The sequence below is a fragment of the Simochromis diagramma genome, unplaced genomic scaffold (assembly GCF_900408965.1).
Source record: "Simochromis diagramma unplaced genomic scaffold, fSimDia1.1 OVJJ01000446.1, whole genome shotgun sequence".
Lineage (NCBI taxonomy): Eukaryota > Metazoa > Chordata > Actinopteri > Cichliformes > Cichlidae > Simochromis > Simochromis diagramma.
The window spans coordinates 492660-510158 of NW_024386822.1; the positions used below are offsets into that span (position 1 = coordinate 492660).

A 17499-nucleotide genomic window follows, 5' to 3' on the forward strand; every position below is an offset into this window, starting at 1 on the left:
GCAGCAGGAGACGCTGTGGTTTACAGCTGCTGGGGAGAGCCGCCCTCTGCTGACCTCACATCCTGTTGTCTTTTATACTGACACCTGATTTCCTGTAGAAGAAGGAAGGAGTCTGTTAGGGCGGGCGCCAAGCCTGTCAGCGCACAGCTGCCTTTGTGTTTGTCTTTACCTTTTACTGTTGTTGCTCCAAGTCTGCTCGTGCGTGTGCGTGAGTGCGTGTGTGTGCGTGTGTGCGTGCGTGCGTGCGTGCGTGCGTGCGTGTGTGCGTGCGTTGGCCAGTACAGAGAAGCTGATGGACTGCTGTCTCCTGCTGTGTGGTGGGTGAGCCGTTTGCTCCGCTGCTGTTTGGCTCCAGGTCTGTTGGCTTAAAGACACGTTTGTTTAAAAAGTGTTAGAAATGAGGTTTTGCTTCAGTATCTTATTTCACACTGTAAACTGGATTTATTCACACAGAAATCAAACGTCTTTTCATACGAGTGAAGCTGAGGATGACAAGCAGAGGTTCAGGGGTGCTGTGAGGAAAAGCAGCTGTGCGTGATTCACAGCTGGAATCTCATAGATCCATGTTAACAGAACACAAACAAACCGCCATGTCAGCCCCACGGTGATTAAAAAAGATCCACCTCCTCAAACTAATCGGGAAACGTCTTTTTCAGACGAACTCTGTTTGCTCAGCAGTTCAAGCAGCAGGTGGACCAAAGAATTCTGGGTTGCCTTTATTTGCATTTTTATCCTTTTGCTTGTTGAAGCTATTTTGAGCTGTTACTTCCTGATTCTCTGAGTAGATGTTTAAAAACAGAATAAATGCTGTGATGCAGCATCAAACCCACAGTGCAGCTTTGGCAGCTTCTTTAATGCTCTTTGTTTTCTTTGTAAAGTTGAAGTAAAAATAGGAATGTCATCCTGCTGCAGGTGTGTGTGTGTGTGTGTGTGTGTGTGTGTGTGTGTGTGTGTGTGTGTGTGTGTGTGTGTGTGTGTGTGTGTGTGTGTGTGTGTGCGTGCAGAGGGGCATGCCAACTGAAGAAGGAATTAAATGAGAATTTTGAACAGTTTTTCAAACAAGCAAGAACAGGTTGAGCTGTTTGTGATGCTTGCTGAAGGTCACTGCTGGGTTGTTAGCTGAGTAAGTGATGCCACCATGATGGACCAGAAAGACTTTAAAGATCATTTCAGGAATTGACTTGTTTTTAAAGCACAGGTGAGTTAATACTGCAGCTTTATAATGTGTGCCACCTGATCTTAATCATCGTTTGTATTCTAGTGCTAAACAAAAACAACATTCGCAGCTTTCAACAACAGAAACCTAAAACTAAGAAATCAGTTTGGTTTTTACATTTTTATATATGTTTTGGTTGTTGAGCTGATGTGAGAGGGTCACGGAGCTGCCGCGGGGCGCGAGGCTGGGACCATTCACACCTGTAAAATGTAAGAATGGCTCGAAGCTTTCAGAATCAAAGATTTCAGATCCAGAATCCAGATGTTGTGATCATGTGACCCATCAGTTATTGATGTATTATCATTGGTTACTCTGTCGGCTAGAAGCCAATAAGACAGCAGATGAGGTGTGTGCTGTGTACTGGTCAGACATGCTTCAGAGCACACACCTCCCACTGTGGCAGTGAGTTAGCCCACTTCAGGCCAGTTACCCGACATTAGTTCCAGTTTGTGGCTCAGCCTCCATCAGAGGCGTGCAGGGAGACTGTGTGAGAGAGAGAGTGCTTGCCTTTCTCTGAGCCTCGCTTGCCCAGCAGCAGTCTTGTACAGTCCACTCACCAGCCTTAAAAAACCAAACCAGTTCAGAAGTTCGACACAAAAGGGTCAAAAAGGCTGTACCTGTGAACTTTATTTATTTGACAAGAGGAATAAATATTTCTGAACCCGAATGTGGTGTTTGCTTATTCTCTCCATTTCCTTTCACTGATTTATTGTGTCTGCCCCCAAAACTGAGTGCTGTCCTTCACTGGCTGTATGTCTTTATTTCGCACCACAAACACAAAAGCTCAACAACAAAACATGTGAAGTGTTACAAATCTTACAAAAGCAGTAAATCTGTTGGAAATCTGGAGCTGAAGCTTGTCCCGAGCCGTGCAGCACTGACGGGCGTGGAAACGGTGATCGATACCCAACCGTGAAGTGATTTTCAGATGTGGATATACAACGCGTGGCGTGATTGGCTGCCTGGTTACTGATTAAATCAGGGTCGTTCCCACACGTGTGGCTTCTTCACCAACTCTTCCTGCTTTTCTCACAAAGTAAAAAGAGGAAAAACTTTCATGAGGAGCTTTTCAAGGATTTAAGAAAATGATCTGCTAGTTCCTTCCAGAAATACTACCTACAGCCTGAATACTGTCTTCAAAGTGACTAATAAGTAGTTTTGGTCATTTCTGCCTGCCTTTTCCCACTTCATGAATTGCACTGAAGCACTCTGAGCTGCCTAACAATCCTCTCAGTGTCGTTTCAGTTTCCAAGCAATGCTCCAAGACGTCACACGATGACAGAACAGCAACGTGTCCAGGAGGGGTGACAGACAGCCTTCAAGAGTGTAAGGAAACAAAGTGCCAAATGCAGATAACCCCGAGTCACCACTGAGAGTTCACGCTGCTCTCTTTCTTCTGAAATAAAATGAACAAGGGTTGAGCAAAGTTTGGAGAACCAATAACCAATCAGCTGATTTCAGCTGGTGTGCAGGAGGAGGAAAATAATGGCTCAGTCTGCAGCGTGAGCATGGATGTTACTTTTATTATTACTGCACAAGGACGAGAGCGTGATGGTAAAGTAAACTGGACACACGCAGCTGCATTCTGCTGCTAACAGCATCAGCTGCACAGACAGCATGCTAACATGTTTGCTCTGTGCTCAGACCTGAATATATGGGGCGACCGTGGCTCAGGGGGTTGGGAATCGCATCTGTAACCGGAAGGTCGCTGGCTCTCTGTCCTGGTCGTTGTGTCCTTGGGCAAGACACTTTACCCTACTTGCCTACTGGTGTTGGCCAGAGGGGCCGATGGCGCGATATGGCAGCCTCGCTTCTGTCAGTCTGCCCCAGGGCAGCTGTGGCTACAACCGTAGCTTGCCTCCACCAGTGAGTGAATGAATAGTGGCATTGTAAAGCGCTTTGGGTGCCTTGAAAAGCGCTATATAAATCCAATCCATTATTATTGTTATTAATACTCAGACACAGATCACACGTGTGCGTCCTGCAAACCAGCAGCTGTTTCAGGTCGTTTTAGGGGGAAATGTTAAAATAGTGTGATGAGCAGCATAATGAATTCCTTTCTACTGGAATTAGTTGATGTGCTGGGGTTAGGGAATCCCAGCTGACCTGTCAACACTGACAAGCATAGGTGGTAAAGCAGTACGCTGCTGCGTGTCCTGATCATCTTTATCAAATCTCATGTGGCTCCAGATGAACTTTTAATGAAGCATTTTGTGCATCTCCGTCTTTTAAAAAGCTGCAGAGGTCTTCTCCATTGAAGATATTTGAACACATTAAATTGTTACTTTTAAAACACATCTGGACAGATGTTCACTGCTAATATTGTGTCGCTAACATTAGCAACGATCCTGCTCTTTTAATGGTTCGAACTTGTTTTTGTTTGAAAATGGTTTTCTAACCTTTTTCAGCCAAAAATGACTCTCACACATTTACAGTAAAAGAAAGCTTAACATACATTTAGACAGGCTGAAAACAGGTTAGCTTTATGTAGTGCCCACTTTGTTTCATATAGTAATGAGAGGACCAGTATGATGTGCGCTGTTCTCCTTTCCTGTTTAACTTTGACCTGCTGCAGTATTTTACAGCAGAACAATGTGGACTACACAGATGTGCAGATGATGGCCACGTTTAACTGGCTTTGTTATCAGCTAACCCCTACAGTGTCCCAGCACAGCAGAGACGGACGTCTCTCTGATCGGATGTCTTTGTGAGTGTGTGAATAAATACAAAGAAGCTGACTTCATGAAAAGAACTGTTTCCAATTTAATTCACTACCTGGATTATCTTCATTGAAATACTCGAAACATTCATCACAACATCATATTCATACCGCGAGTCTTAGAAGCAGCAACATTGTAGCTGTGGGAAAAGTCCAACATCATGAGGCCAAATTCAGATGTTCTTGTTTACAGCTAAACACTTGATGTTCTGGGACTGTTTGGGGCGATCAGCTGGGGGACCAAAAATTAAGGACACATAGTGATTAACTGTTGTGTAGAAACCTGTAAGGCAGGGGTCTCAAACTGAAGTGAGCTGTGGACCACTGTGGTCTCATTGGACGGCCACTTTAGTGTTTTAGGAGTACAAACAAACACACAAGGAAACACAAACAAATATTACTGAAAGTGTTTTGTTTGTTTGTTTAAATTGTTGCATAAGAAACTGACTCTTCACTAACTGAAGCCTTTGGTCCTCTCTGCCCGTGCAGACACGTGGCGCACTTCCAGGGCCGAACTGCATTATATTTCTTCACGTCACCTACAAGTGGCCCCGCGCCGCGAGTTTGAGACCCCTGCTGTAAGACATTCTTCTTTATTTTCTACAGTGACTCCACAAAGCCTTATGTCAGTGACAATAACAAACACAATAACCGAACCGTGTCAAAGTGCAGAGTGATGCTGTACACAGAGCAGCGGACTCATGGATAAGGGCGGAGCTCCCCGGCAGCGGTGGTCAGGCGCTGTTCGTCACTGTTGGGATGCACGGTGAAGCTGCTGTGGCGGCTGCCCCAGTCGCAGCAGTCAGAGGAAAGGCTGTCAGAGAAAATATGGCAGTCAGGACCAAGCCTGTGAAAAAAGCTTCAGGTTTTCTGCGTTTTGGTGAAACCGTCAGGTCAGCTCTGCTCCATCGCAATCAGACCCATTGTCCTTCAGAGGCTTGTACAACTTTAATGGCGCAAATATTATATATCTAGACACAGGCAAAGGCACACAGCTGACTGTTTAAAGTCAGGGTTCAAGTTATACACTCGCCAGCTCCATAACACACCTACAGGAGCCGCTCTGTCACAGAGACCTGTGTCACAGGAGATCTGGAGCTTCCACTAAGGAAATCCTAAAAGGTTGATTCTGTTCATCTGAACGTTTCAGTGGGAGAAACGTTTCTTCACTCATCCAGGTGACTTCCTCGGTCGTTTCATTACACCCACTGAAAACACTACGTCCAGATGAATGGAGTCGACCTTCACTATCTCTGCTATTTGCACGCCCACCGCTACACCTGCCTCATTGCCATTCAGAGGGAGCCATAAATGAAGCAGTCCAACAACCAGGCCTTAATGGTAGTTCTGTCTGAAGCTATATGCAGGTCATGGGGAACTGGAGCCGGTCCCAGTTGTCTGTTGCAGGGCTACCACAGAGAGACAGACAACCTTTCACACTCACATTCATACCTATGGGCAATTTAGAATCACCAGTTAACCCAGCCACAGGCATCCATAAGTACCAGTGACAGTGACATTGTAAAGTCAGAAATGATGTTCACACCTCGCTGAGGCGTTCTGGGGAGGAATGCTCCACGCCAAGTCGTCATCGCTGTCATAGCGACGAGGATTGTCAAAGAAATATCCTCTGGAGGAGAGAACGTGGTTAGGGATTCCCGTGGTGCTCTGTTGGACCAAATACATCAGAGCAGCAGTCAAACAGTGATGGCCTATCATTAACTTAGAGAGAAAACCTCATGCCAACTGTAAGAACCTGCAGTACTGACCCGATCCTGAGGCGGCCGTCTCACCCTGAAGAAGAACACAACCAGTGAGGTGGGCAGCAGCTCCCACACGAACAGGATCACCCCAAATACGATGTAACCGGCGTCTCCAAGAGAGGACCGCAAGTCTGCCTGAGGACGCACACACACAGGTCAGAGGCAACAGAAACACAGCTTTCCAAACCTGCTGACATGTAGTGGCACACTGGTCTGTGCATGTTTTCCACACACACAGCGGGGAATGCGTGCAGAGCACACAACATGGCCATACCCATGGTATACCCAGGTCAGGTCAGGTATGGGTTTGATTGAATGAACACATGTATGGAGATCAGGTCGGCTTTATGCAGGACCTCTGCAACGAGTACTACCCCAGTCCTAGTTACATGATGGTGACATAAGGAGCCGGCTCCTGTTTACAGCTGGATGAAGGTCTAACCTGGTCGGAGACGTTGTACCAGTCATAGTCGAAGGAGTTGATGGTCTCGATGTCAGCGAGGGCAAGCACCACCAGGTTGTAACAGGCTCGTGATGCGTATAACAACACCACCGTGATGCCGATCAGGGTCACCTGACACACGGACGTTCCCTACACACAGAGACATTTCATCAGTTTATTCAAACAATTTTGTGCAGCATGATCTCTCGTTCCTCATAGTTTAGCACATGTTGTAAACCAGCGGTCCCCAACCCCCGGGCACGGTACCAAACGACTCACAGACCGGTACCGGTCTGTGAGTCGTTTGGTACCGGGCCGCGAGAGTTGAGGCTCAGGTGTGAAATGTGTGGTTTTCAGGGTTTTTATCTGTTTTCAGCGTTATTTTGTTATCGTTTTTATCGTTAACTCGGTTTTCCTGGGTCTTTTCACGTGTTATAAATAAATCTTCTTTTTTTCGTACCGGTACTAGTTTTATTTTGTTGTATTTATCCGTGACACCTTAAAGGCCGGTCCGTGAAAATATTGCCGGGCATAAACCGGTCCGTGGCGCAAAAAAGGTTGGAGACCGCTGTTGTAAATGAAAGGAGACTCTACCTTTGACTCCAGGTAGATGTTGGCCAATGACATCTTGGCCACCTTGTAGAGGCAGACGGACAGCGAGATGGCGCAGAGTACGAACAAGCTGTCGTTAACGGTCACCCTCACCAGAACGATGGTCTTCACGTCGGCAGCAGTCATCTTGACCATCAGGGCGCAGATCAGATTAACCACCAGAAAAATGAGACTGACGCAAAGGAAGACCAGGTACAGAGGAAGTCTGGGAGAGGGGAGACAGCGCTGTGGATTCTGGAAAAGCTAGGAAAATACCAACTCCACTTCCTGCTTTGACAACCTTCTCGATTTCATAAGTTAGTCAAGTTACCTGTACTTCAGTAGTGCTGGTGCGTACTTGGACTTTGCCTTAAAGTAAACCTGTGAGGAAGAAGCAGAGACAGGCAGAGACTGGTTATTCAAACGGGCTGAGAAGTCATCTGATGGACACATTTAGTCCAACAGCCGGGCCTCCTCAAGGACTGCTGGCCAGTCAGGACTCTGTTCTCCTTTTGTTAATGCAGGACCCAGGCTCTAGGTCTATTCAAAGGAATACCTATCAGTTGGATCTTCCTGAGAAGCACACTCAGGGTTGCTTTACCTCCACGACCAGGAAGCTGGAAAAGCTTTATTTTGTCAGATTATCAGCTCATAAATGAAACAGCACTTCTTTTTGTCATTCAAAAATGAAACTCACGTATAATATAAGCTTATTAACATGCTTCACTGCCAAAGAGCACGATCAACAGTTTCCCCCAAAAGCTCCAGGTTTCACTACCTACGGCTGAACAATGAGTCACAAGTTAATCTCAGTCAAATGCACTTGGATCGCTTCTAAAACAACTGGACATTTACAGCACACAGACTTTTGTCTGAGCTTCACTCGGTCCACACAGCTTCATCTGTCTCTGTCATGTGTTCAGCATGCAAGCATTGCAAACTGTGTGTGCTTCCTCAGAGCCTGCAGCAGCTCATCTCATTGATTTGTTCCTGAAGGTACCCGCATTAAGGAAATAATGCACTGTAGTAAAATAACCTGTGTCATCTTTCTCACAGACAAGCGCTGCTGGTTAATGAGTCTCCTCTCATGTGAAAACACTCTGTTTCCTGGTCTAGTTGAGCAGCTGCACTCATCAGAGCTGATCAGTGACAGATGTCATGACAGTAAACAGTGTTAGCTCTTATATGAAGGCAGCAGGTACAGAAAAGTCCAAATGTGGTTTCAAGTTTTGTTTGCCTGACAAAACCACCCCAAACACTGTATATAAAAGATGGAAGTTGGTAATGTTGCTATTCAGAGTGTTAGCTCTACTTTTACTATTTGCAGTTATTAACTAATACCAGCAAGATGCTGATATCAGGAGTGCAGAAGGTCTAACCTGGTCGGAGACGTTGTACCAGCCATAGTCAAAGGAGTTGATGGTCTCAATGTCAGCGAGGGCAAGCACCACCAGGTTGTAACAGGCTCGTGATGCGTATAACAACACCACCGTGATGCAGGGTCACCACATACATACCAATCAGTGCTATGTACCAGACACTTTCACTTCCTAAAACTGAAATACAAACTTGTTGGACTTCAAAAAGCTCCAGCACCACAAGCTCAGTCAGCTACAGCTCTATGAGCTATTGGGCATCCACCTACAAACTGAAGCATCCTAACATCAAACCTTTATGCAGTATAGAGGAAACTATCCACAGAGGCCAAAGCTACCGGGCTGCAAACATGTTCACGGCACTGACTCGGTTTTAGAGTCAGCCTCAAGTGGCCGTTTCAAGAACTGCAGTTTGTTGTACTTCATTCTTCAGCCCCACAGATTCCTGAGTCAACAGAACCCCCCACTGTAATTCAGACTGGCTTTTACTGTGCCACTGTCTGCCACTGGGACTAGTGAAGGTGGGAACCTGCTTATTTAATCATTCATGTTCTTACCGTCAGGGGCCACAGATGGCAGCACATCAACAATAAATGAAAGGATACCTCAGATTTGTTGCAGATTAACCCCGTACTGCCTGCGTGGACTAAAGCCTGCCAGAGTCTGAACCCTGTTAGCCGTTCCCAGAGCCACCGGTCTCTGCTACGACAGTAACAGCAGCAGAAGCCCGCTCACCTGTGCACAGTAGAGGTTCATGAGACTGAGCGTGAAGAACTGCAGGCAGACGGGGAAGCAGTACAGAAGCCAGAAGGCAAAGGGTCCAAGTGCATTGGCGGTCACACAGTCTCTGAAATAGAAGGAGAAGAGAAGGGCGCGCAGGGCGGCCCACAGCAGACACAGGAACAGGAAGGCCGTCTGGTAGCTGAAGCGCTTGTGCCGGTACCGCAGCACCAGCCAAAGCTGGGCATAGACGAAGGCAAAGAGCAGTGAGTAGAAGACGGTGTAGGCGATGGTCAGACCCAGCTTCACATAGGGGGGAATGGCCGGTGTGATGGTTGGAGGGGGAGGTAGGTGGGAGGTGTTACCGGCATTCTGCTGCTGCTCTTGTGCCGGGTCCATCGCCTCCCCATTCATCTCCTCTGTGTGCCAGTAGCAGAGGGAGGGAGGGAGGGATGCAGTAGGTGTTAAAGATGGAGCAGCACGCTTCCTCCTCAGGGGGAAATAAAAAGGAGAAACCTCTCTGTGCTAGTCAGATGAATCCTGCGTGTCCATCCATCCATTCTCATCCAGGGATGCCGTCTGACTCACAGTGAAGAGAAGAAGAACACAGAGAGACACCTCCCCTCTTTTTGCCGGTGCCTGGTAGTACACTATTGGTAGTTGTTGGTCACATGACGCTGCTGTGCACCAGGTGATTGGCTTAGCAGGAGGAGGGATGCTGCAGGGAGGAAACTGGAGAGATGGATCTGGAAGGAGAGAGGGGTAAGCTGGAATCTGTGGTCCCCCTCACTCACACACACACACACACACACACACACACACACACACACACACACACACACACACACACCGACCGACCGACCGACTGTGTCACAGCAGCGTCACACGGACAGACTGATGCTGGTTTAGAGTGTTGCACCCATGTCTGTATAAAGAAATGAGGGAATGATGGACTAAATCAGTGTGCACGTAGATGAATGAGGTATCCAGTTATTACCCGACTGATACTGTAATGCAGACTTTATTTTAATAAAATGAATATCACATCTCTAACTGATTTTTTAAAAAAAGAAATCAAAGCATGCTTCAATAAAAAACAGTTGAATGTAGAATCTGACTAACGTGCTTCTTTCCATGTGACTCTCTGAACAGTGTAGCAGACTTACAGCTTTAAGAACTCTCTAATTGCACTTTTTATAACTTTATTATTACCTTACTTACGAAGTGTTATAATAAACTGTGAATATAAATGGTCTCCGTTTTTGTAAAGAGTAATAGGTCTCAATATTTCAGTTGTGTGATGGATTGGATGGATGGATATGGTCCATGCACTGCACACTCACAGAAATGCTGGTTTGATTAACATTCGAACAACCCTGAGTAAGAACAGCAGGCATTCAGCATGACGGCAGTCGTAGTCATGATGGTCTATGAAGACACTGTGCTTTGCCACATTTACACATCCACAAGCATTAAAAAACGCCAAATGTAACAAAAAGGGAACAAAAAGGCTCCAATAAGCTGAATGTGTGTGATGTACTGTGACATTTTAACATGGTTACAGTAGAATGAAGTCAAAAGCTGAGGCTGAAACCTTTAAAGGTATCTGCAGAGATCCAGCAGGATCCTTTGAACGGTAAATTCATATTTACATCACTGATCATGACAGCATGAATTCATTCACTAGTACAGATGTGATCATTTCCTTTGTCCCAGGCTGCTCTGTGGGTCTAATAAACGGTATCGACTTTGATATCAGTGCAGGCCTAATGCAGACCTCTTCCTCCTCCTCCTCCTCATGTCTTTGCAAAATTTTCGTGTGTGCTGTTACATAACAGGCAGGTTGTTAGATAACAGGAGGCGCTGTGAAGCTGGTCTCACCTCACCACACTGACGACAAGCCAGGCTCCTCCCACATCTCTATTTTTATTCACTGCTGTAAGGCGATGGACTTGAAGAAATAGTAGAAATACCCCAAATACTCCGTTACATCGTGCTTTGGCCTTTGTAGCACAATCCCATCAGCCCAGTTCACGTTCTGTCAGTAACATACTCCACGCTCTTTGCTGCTTCTATTATATCACAGCGTCTGTCTGTCAGCAGTGTTTTCTACTGTTCGCCAACAGTCGGTCCCTGATTGATCTTTATTTTATTTTAAGTTATTACAAACTAGACAGACATGACTGGGAGAAAAAAAGTTAGAGGGGGAGAGGGACAGAGAGAAAAGACACTAAAAGTCTGCTGGATCACCTGTTGGAAGAAAAAAAAAGAAAACCAGCAAAAGAGAACGACACGGTAGAGAGACCACAGCAACAACCTAGATAAGTACAAGTAACAGTAAATAATAAATACTGAATGTTACTGAGCAGCACGGAAGATCGACAACACACGATGTGCTTTGAGGCAGCAGCCAAGGACGACAACGTGTGTGTGTGAACACCTGTGTGTACACCTGTGTATTCAAAAGGTTTCTCCATGTAACTATCTGCTAGAGCAGCGGTCCCAACCCCCGGGCCGGTCCGTGAGTCATTTGGTACCAGGACACGAGAGTTGAGGCTCGGGTCTTTTTCCGTGTGTTATGAATAAATCTTCTTTTTTTGGTACCGGTACTGGTTTTATTTTGTTGTATTTATCTGCGACACCTTAAAGGCCGGTCCGTGGTGCAAAAAATGTTGGGGACCGCTGCACTAGAGGGTGTGGGGAACTATAGCCCTATCCCCCAGGAACGACATAAAGCAGACATGGAGGAGGTCCAGGCCCCAGCCATCCAGAGGCCACAGGGGGCTGTGGTAACATGCCTGCAGGCCCTGCCAGCAGTCACGCCAGTGCGGACCGAGCCCCGGGCCCAGAGGTCCGAGGGCCCCCCAACCCCCACAAGGAGCCCGACTGAGCCATGAGTGCCAGGCCCCGTCAAGCCACCGGGAGTATGCCAGTACATACCTGAGCACCCAGCCCCGGACACTGAGAACATGCCTTATACCCCCAGGTCCAGATGCCATCGTCCCCAGAGGGGCAATCAAACCGGGGTCCACAGCAGTAGCACGACCAACCCCCATAGAGCCCGGGGCGGCCCACCCGACCACACCAGAGAGGAAACCACACCTACCCCATCATCCAATCACCTCCCAGACTATATAAGACAATAGACACCCAGGTTGAGTTCATTCACCACCTTTCCTATATATATCGCCCCCACCTGCAGAATGAAGTCCTGGAGAGAAGAGAACTTCTGCAAGGATGTAACAGCATCCCCACCAGTTGAACACACCTCCAACTCCACCGATGCACCAGGGGACCCCTGAGAGCCCAGGCCCGTTCTGGGGGGGGGGGGCACCACCAGAACCCCAAGCCCACCCTGGACCCACCCAGGGGCAGCTAGGCTACCAGGCCAGTAACCCACATCCACCAGCACAGACCCTCCCCCAGCCCTGCTGCATGCAGCCATCAGGAAAACACCATCCAAGAGCCACCAGAGCCCCAACCAGTTCATGACCCCGGGTTGAACCTTCCAGGAAAAACGTCCCTAGGGAATCCCCAGACACCCAAAGCCTGTACCTACCCCCACATCAACCACAATAGTGAAGCGTGGACCCAGTCTGTGTATCTGAATTGAGCTCTAACCAACCTTAGATCTCATTGCAGGATTACATGAATCCACATACAGTGTTAAGAGGGATGTAAAATGGAGAGAATGTCGTCTCTGGGAGTTTAGCTGATTTACAGTGGCACGGTATGGTGGTCGTGTTCCGGTTAAAGAACACGGTGGCAGCTTCCAAGTTCAGTTGATTTATTCAGCTGTGGTCTGTAGTAATGGTACATAAAGCAACTATCAGTACAGCATGCGTCAAACTTTCGCCACACCCAAACATAATTCTAGCACAGAGATTCAACACTCACGTTGATACGTGTCTGCAGGCTGCATGTTTTCTTTCCCTCTCCTTTTGTTTGCCATTCCCTTAGGTCAGCGGTCCCCAACCCCCGGGCCTCGGACCGGTACCGGGCCGCGAGTCGTTTGGTACCGGGCCGCGAAAGTTGAGGCTCAGGTGTGAAATGTATAGTTTTCAGGGTTTTTATCGGTTTTCAGCGTTATTTTGTTATCGTTTTTATCGTTTACTCGGTTTTCCTGGGTCTTTTCACGTGTGTTATGAATAAATCTTCTTTTTTTCGGTACCGGTACTAGTTTTATTTTGTTGTATTTATCCGCGACACCTTAAAGGCTGGTCCGTGAAAATATTGTCGGGCATAAACCGGTCCGTGGCGCAAAAAAGGTTGGGGACCGCTGCCTTAGGTACACAGACTGCATTCTGCTGTCAATTTGGGGATCTCCAGCTAATTACAGGAAGGAGGCGTGATTGGACAAACCAGGAGTGCACACCTTAATAAGGAGACTCGCCTGTGATTGGGCGTTTTCTCCCTTCCTTGTTTAGAATTGTTTGGCACAAAGCTCCTCTGCTGTATTTCTTTTGTTTGAAGGCTGTGGTGTGAGTAAAGGGGTCTAGGTTAGTCTGGGGACCCCATACACCTACTCGTGTAGAGTCTTTTCTGTTAGAAACATTAGGTAAGTAGATTGTTCGCACCCATGTAATTTTTTAGCTTGTTTTGAGTTGAGGATTAGCCCCCTGGAGTTTACCTGATGTCAGTGGTGACTCCAGTGCCATTGCTTGACTGTCTAGTGACTTTGGAAGGGTTGCATTGTCAAGAAACTGATCACTTTCAGTTTTAGATGGGTTTATTTGTGGTGAGTATTAATAGTTATTAATATTTAATAAGAAGTTATTAATAATTTCATTGAATTCTATTGTATTATTTTTTGGTATTTATAGAACTAAGTTATTCTGATGTGCCACCACTTTGCTGAGGTCTGGAAAACAACCCAAACGGTCACCCTTCAGATAAGAGGAAAGTGTTATGACCTGGAAACTGTTGGAACACCAGCGTCACTGAACTGTCCGACACAGTTTCAAGTTACTGTGCACTGAGAAAATCAGTGCCTTCAGGCGCCACTAAAGTGTGCAGATACCTCATAAACAAGCCAAGTTCCTTCTGCAGGTTTGTGGTCAGCAGACACAAAGGTTGAGCTGTTTGGCCCCAACAACAACAGGTATGTTTGGATGAGTAAACACTGTACGGTCTGTCAAACATGGCGGTGGTAGCATCGTGCTCTGGAGCGTGCCAGTGATAATGGTACACTGGACAAAGTGGATGGAATAATGATTCAAAGTAATTATTAGAAACCCCCAAATTTCCATGGCAGGATGCTCCAGATGAGTAGACCACGACTATAGCTGCACATTCAGCCCTTGAGTGGTAATCTGGCTTATTGGGCCTTTGCCCAATGGGCTGATGCAACTGTGGGCCAATAGAATGTTGGTTTCTTTGAGTCAGTCCATAGCCTGCATAATTGTATTGACAAAGTGCCAGTGCCCGCCCGCTTTACAAACTGTCACATGCTGGACTGCTGTGAAACTAAAACAACGACGACTGCACCAACTTGGCTAAAAAGACAAATTGCTTCAATATCAATAATCAAAAGTATTGAAATATATACATATATGTATGAACATGATAGAAAATAGCTAATATAGCTAATACGTAACCCCCTCTACTAATTTCAGGGTGAATGCACACTCTACTTGATGATCTCAAGTAGACTTCAGGTCATCTGAGCACACACACACGGACACTCTTGCACTGCAGAATTAGGTTTATAGTTTACATGTATTGTGGCTTTACTGGGGAAGCAGAACATGCCTCTTACATGTCTTACACACCTGTTGTTAAGTCTAATTGTTGAATGTTGCCATTGTGTTTCTTAAATTTGTACAGTCTTAGTTCAAGCAGTAGGATCAAAGCCATTCCTTTGATCCTGACCACCTCTCCAACCACTCTGTGCTGGGGGAGGTTTTATTGTAGATACATCCTATCTGAAAGATCTGTTTCTTTTGATGTAAGCTTCCTGGGTTTACGACCCTTTGGTCAGCAGGAGGTCTGATACACACACACACACACACACACACACACACACACACACACACACACACACACACACACTCTTACTTAAATACAGAAGTTCACACATCTTAGGACCATGTGGGCGTGGCTTTGTTCTGACGTGTTTTGTGTGAACTGTCTCTCAATAAAAGGTAGCAGGAGGAGCTCAGATCTGGGGGTCATTTTCGTGGTGGACACAGACAAGGCCTCCCTTGCGCAAATAATCGATCGATCGACTGTCTTGTTTTCTTCATGATGAATAAGTCTCTAGAATTAGCGGGGTTTGTGGAAACACAGACCCAACACCTGTTATTTTCATTTACATGACAGTGTTCACAGAGCAGCTTTAGTTGAGGAAGAGTTTTGTGCTCCATCGTGTTATGATTAAGTTGCATATGAACTAAGTCCAAATGAACTGTACCAGGGGCACCTCTTCAGGGAACTGTTTGCTTAACCATGTCCGGGGATGTTTAAGTACACACCAGTCACTAAACTGGGACTCTATGGTGTTACTTTAGTGCCTCTATTCTGAGCGCACTCAAAAAAGTTTTGCAAGCACAAATGTTGCGTGTTGAGGAGAAAGTTATTTTGAGCAGAATAAAAGTTTAATTTGAGCAAACAAATTTATTTCTGCATCCAAGAAATGTATTCCAGTGTTTGCAATTATCCATATACACATACAATAACAGCCTCTCTGTTCTCTGCTCTGTGTGCTCACAGACATCTGCAGACCTGCTCTCAGCGTGTCGTTCGCGGTCACAACATCTCTGCTCCCTGCGCGCTCCACTCTCTGTACACCGTTACAAGTGTGCCACAAAACCAACCAATCACAGACTTGGATGCAAACAATACTGACTGGCTGTTACAGTCTCCAATCAGCTCGCTGGCTCCTGTAGCCAAACCCAGGCAATAATCCCAGAATGCATTTTGTCCGAAACTCAAACGAGGCAGTTGCAGAGGAACGCGGCGTTTTAAATATTACTCTTTCTGGATCACAAAATAAACTTTTAGGGGTTTTTTTCAGGCTGGAAAGTTGCTGTGTAAACATAAGAATCTACTGTTATTGTATCTGGGAGCAAATATATGAGGTGCCGTGAGGGACATTATTACTGAAACGCTTTCACACGCACTACTGAAACGCTCTCACACGCACTACTGAAACGCTCTCACACGCACTACTGAAACGCTCTCACACGCACAACTGAAACGCTCTCACACGCACTACTGAAACGCTCTGACACGCACTACTGAAACGCTCTCACACGCACTACTGAAACGCTCTCACACGCACTACTGAAACGCTCTCACACGCACTACTGAAACGCTCTCACACGCACTACTGAAACGCTCTCACACGCACTACTGAAACGCTCTCACACGCACTACTGAAACGCTCTGACACGCACTACTGAAACGCTCTCACACGCACTACTGAAACGCTCTCACACGCACTACTGAAACGCTCTCACACGCACTCCTGAAACGCTCTCACACACACTACTGAAACGCTCTGACACGCACTCCTGAAACGCTCTGACACGCACTCCTGAAACGCTCTCACACGCACTACTGAAACGCTCTCACACGCACTCCTGAAACGCTCTCACACGCACTACTGAAACGCTCTCACACGCACTAACTGAAACGCTCTCACACGCACAACTGAAACGCTTTCACACGCACTACTGAAACGCTCTCACACACACAACTGAAACGCTTTCACACGCACAACTGAAACGCTCTGACACGCACTCCTGAAACGCTTTCACACGCACTACTGAAACGCTCTCACACGCACAACTGAAACGCTCTGACACGCACTCCTGAAACGCTCTCACACGCACAACTGAAACGCTCTCACACGCACTACTGAAACGCTCTCACACGCACAACTGAAACGCTCTCACACGCACAACTGAAACGCTCTGACACGCACTACTGAAACGCTCTCACACGCACTACTGAAACGCTCTCACACGCACTACTGAAACGCTCTCACACACACAACTGAAACGCTCTGACACGCACTCCTGAAACGCTCTGACACGCACAACTGAAACGCTCTCACACGCACTACTGAAACGCTCTCACCAGGGGCGGAGCGTGGGGGTGGCTTACTGGGCTTAAGCCCGGGTTGTTTTGTCAGAAGCCCGGGGTCTTTTGGAGTGTAATTTTTTCACAGTTAGATGTCTGGCTGACAACTGTATAAAACAAAAAGTACACACAATATTCGAAGCACATAGTGCACACTGTGGGAATTTACGACTGTGCGTGAATCCCCCCTGATATTGGTATGATCCGAGCTCGGGCACTAAGCGACTGAGCGAGGGGGCGGGGCAGCTGCTGCCTGTGTGCGCTGTTGGAGAAACGGAGCCAGCCATACTAAGGAGAGCTTAAGTTTGACCAGGTACCAAAGCAAATCATTCATACCGTACAAATAATGTAAATATGACGGTGTATCACGAAAGATTGATATCAAACTGATCACTTGACCCATATTACGTTACTTGCTCTTCAAGTGAATCAACAAATGGCGAAATGAAAAGCCGAACAAATGCTATTTTTCTTTATGGAGTCTTAGCTGTGTGTTTATTTCATATTTTCAGTTCTTACCCTCCCCGACTAAATCGGTTTCAGTAATGCACTGAAATATAAGAATGGACATTAGAGGCTTCTTGCAA

General features: G+C 46.6%; 2 protein-coding genes across 4 annotated transcripts in view; one reads left to right on the forward strand and one right to left on the reverse strand.

Moving 5' to 3' along the window:
• The window catches only part of ero1b (endoplasmic reticulum oxidoreductase 1 beta), a 23825-nt gene extending 21942 nt beyond the window's left edge, over nt 1-1883 (forward strand). For 2 of the 3 annotated variants that reach the window (XM_040027249.1, XM_040027250.1), the window contains exon 16: nt 1-1883. This exon is cut by the window's left edge and continues 394 nt beyond it. The gene's annotated coding sequence lies outside the window, so the exon portion shown is untranslated. The other variant, XR_005695195.1, reaches the window with a different exon arrangement.
• Nucleotides 1884-3781: 1898 nt separating this feature from the next.
• gpr137bb (G protein-coupled receptor 137Bb) lies at nt 3782-9438 on the reverse strand. The gene is made up of 7 exons (XM_040027251.1): nt 8843-9438; nt 7063-7112; nt 6735-6957; nt 6141-6290; nt 5705-5833; nt 5482-5603; nt 3782-4749 (listed from the first exon to the last, which is right to left on the reverse strand). Exons 1-7 carry the CDS (start codon nt 9239-9241, stop codon nt 4635-4637), a joined length of 1188 nt encoding a protein of 395 aa, XP_039883185.1. The 5' UTR covers nt 9242-9438; the 3' UTR covers nt 3782-4634.
• Between the last annotated feature and the right edge of the window lie 8061 nt (nt 9439-17499).

Bases quoted from the DNA above. Each gene is read 5' to 3' on its own strand.
- gpr137bb (XM_040027251.1), bottom strand. From the start codon at position 9,241: ATGAATGGGGAGGCGATGGACCCGGCACAAGAGCAGCAGCAGAATGCC. The intron at 5,834-6,140 runs GTTAGACCTTCA...GTGCGTCCTCAG, and splicing joins GGTACAACGTCTCCGACCAG to GCAGACTTGCGGTCCTCTCT. The intron at 5,604-5,704 runs GTCAGTACTGCA...TTGGTCCAACAG, and splicing joins GACGGCCGCCTCAGGATCGG to AGCACCACGGGAATCCCTAA.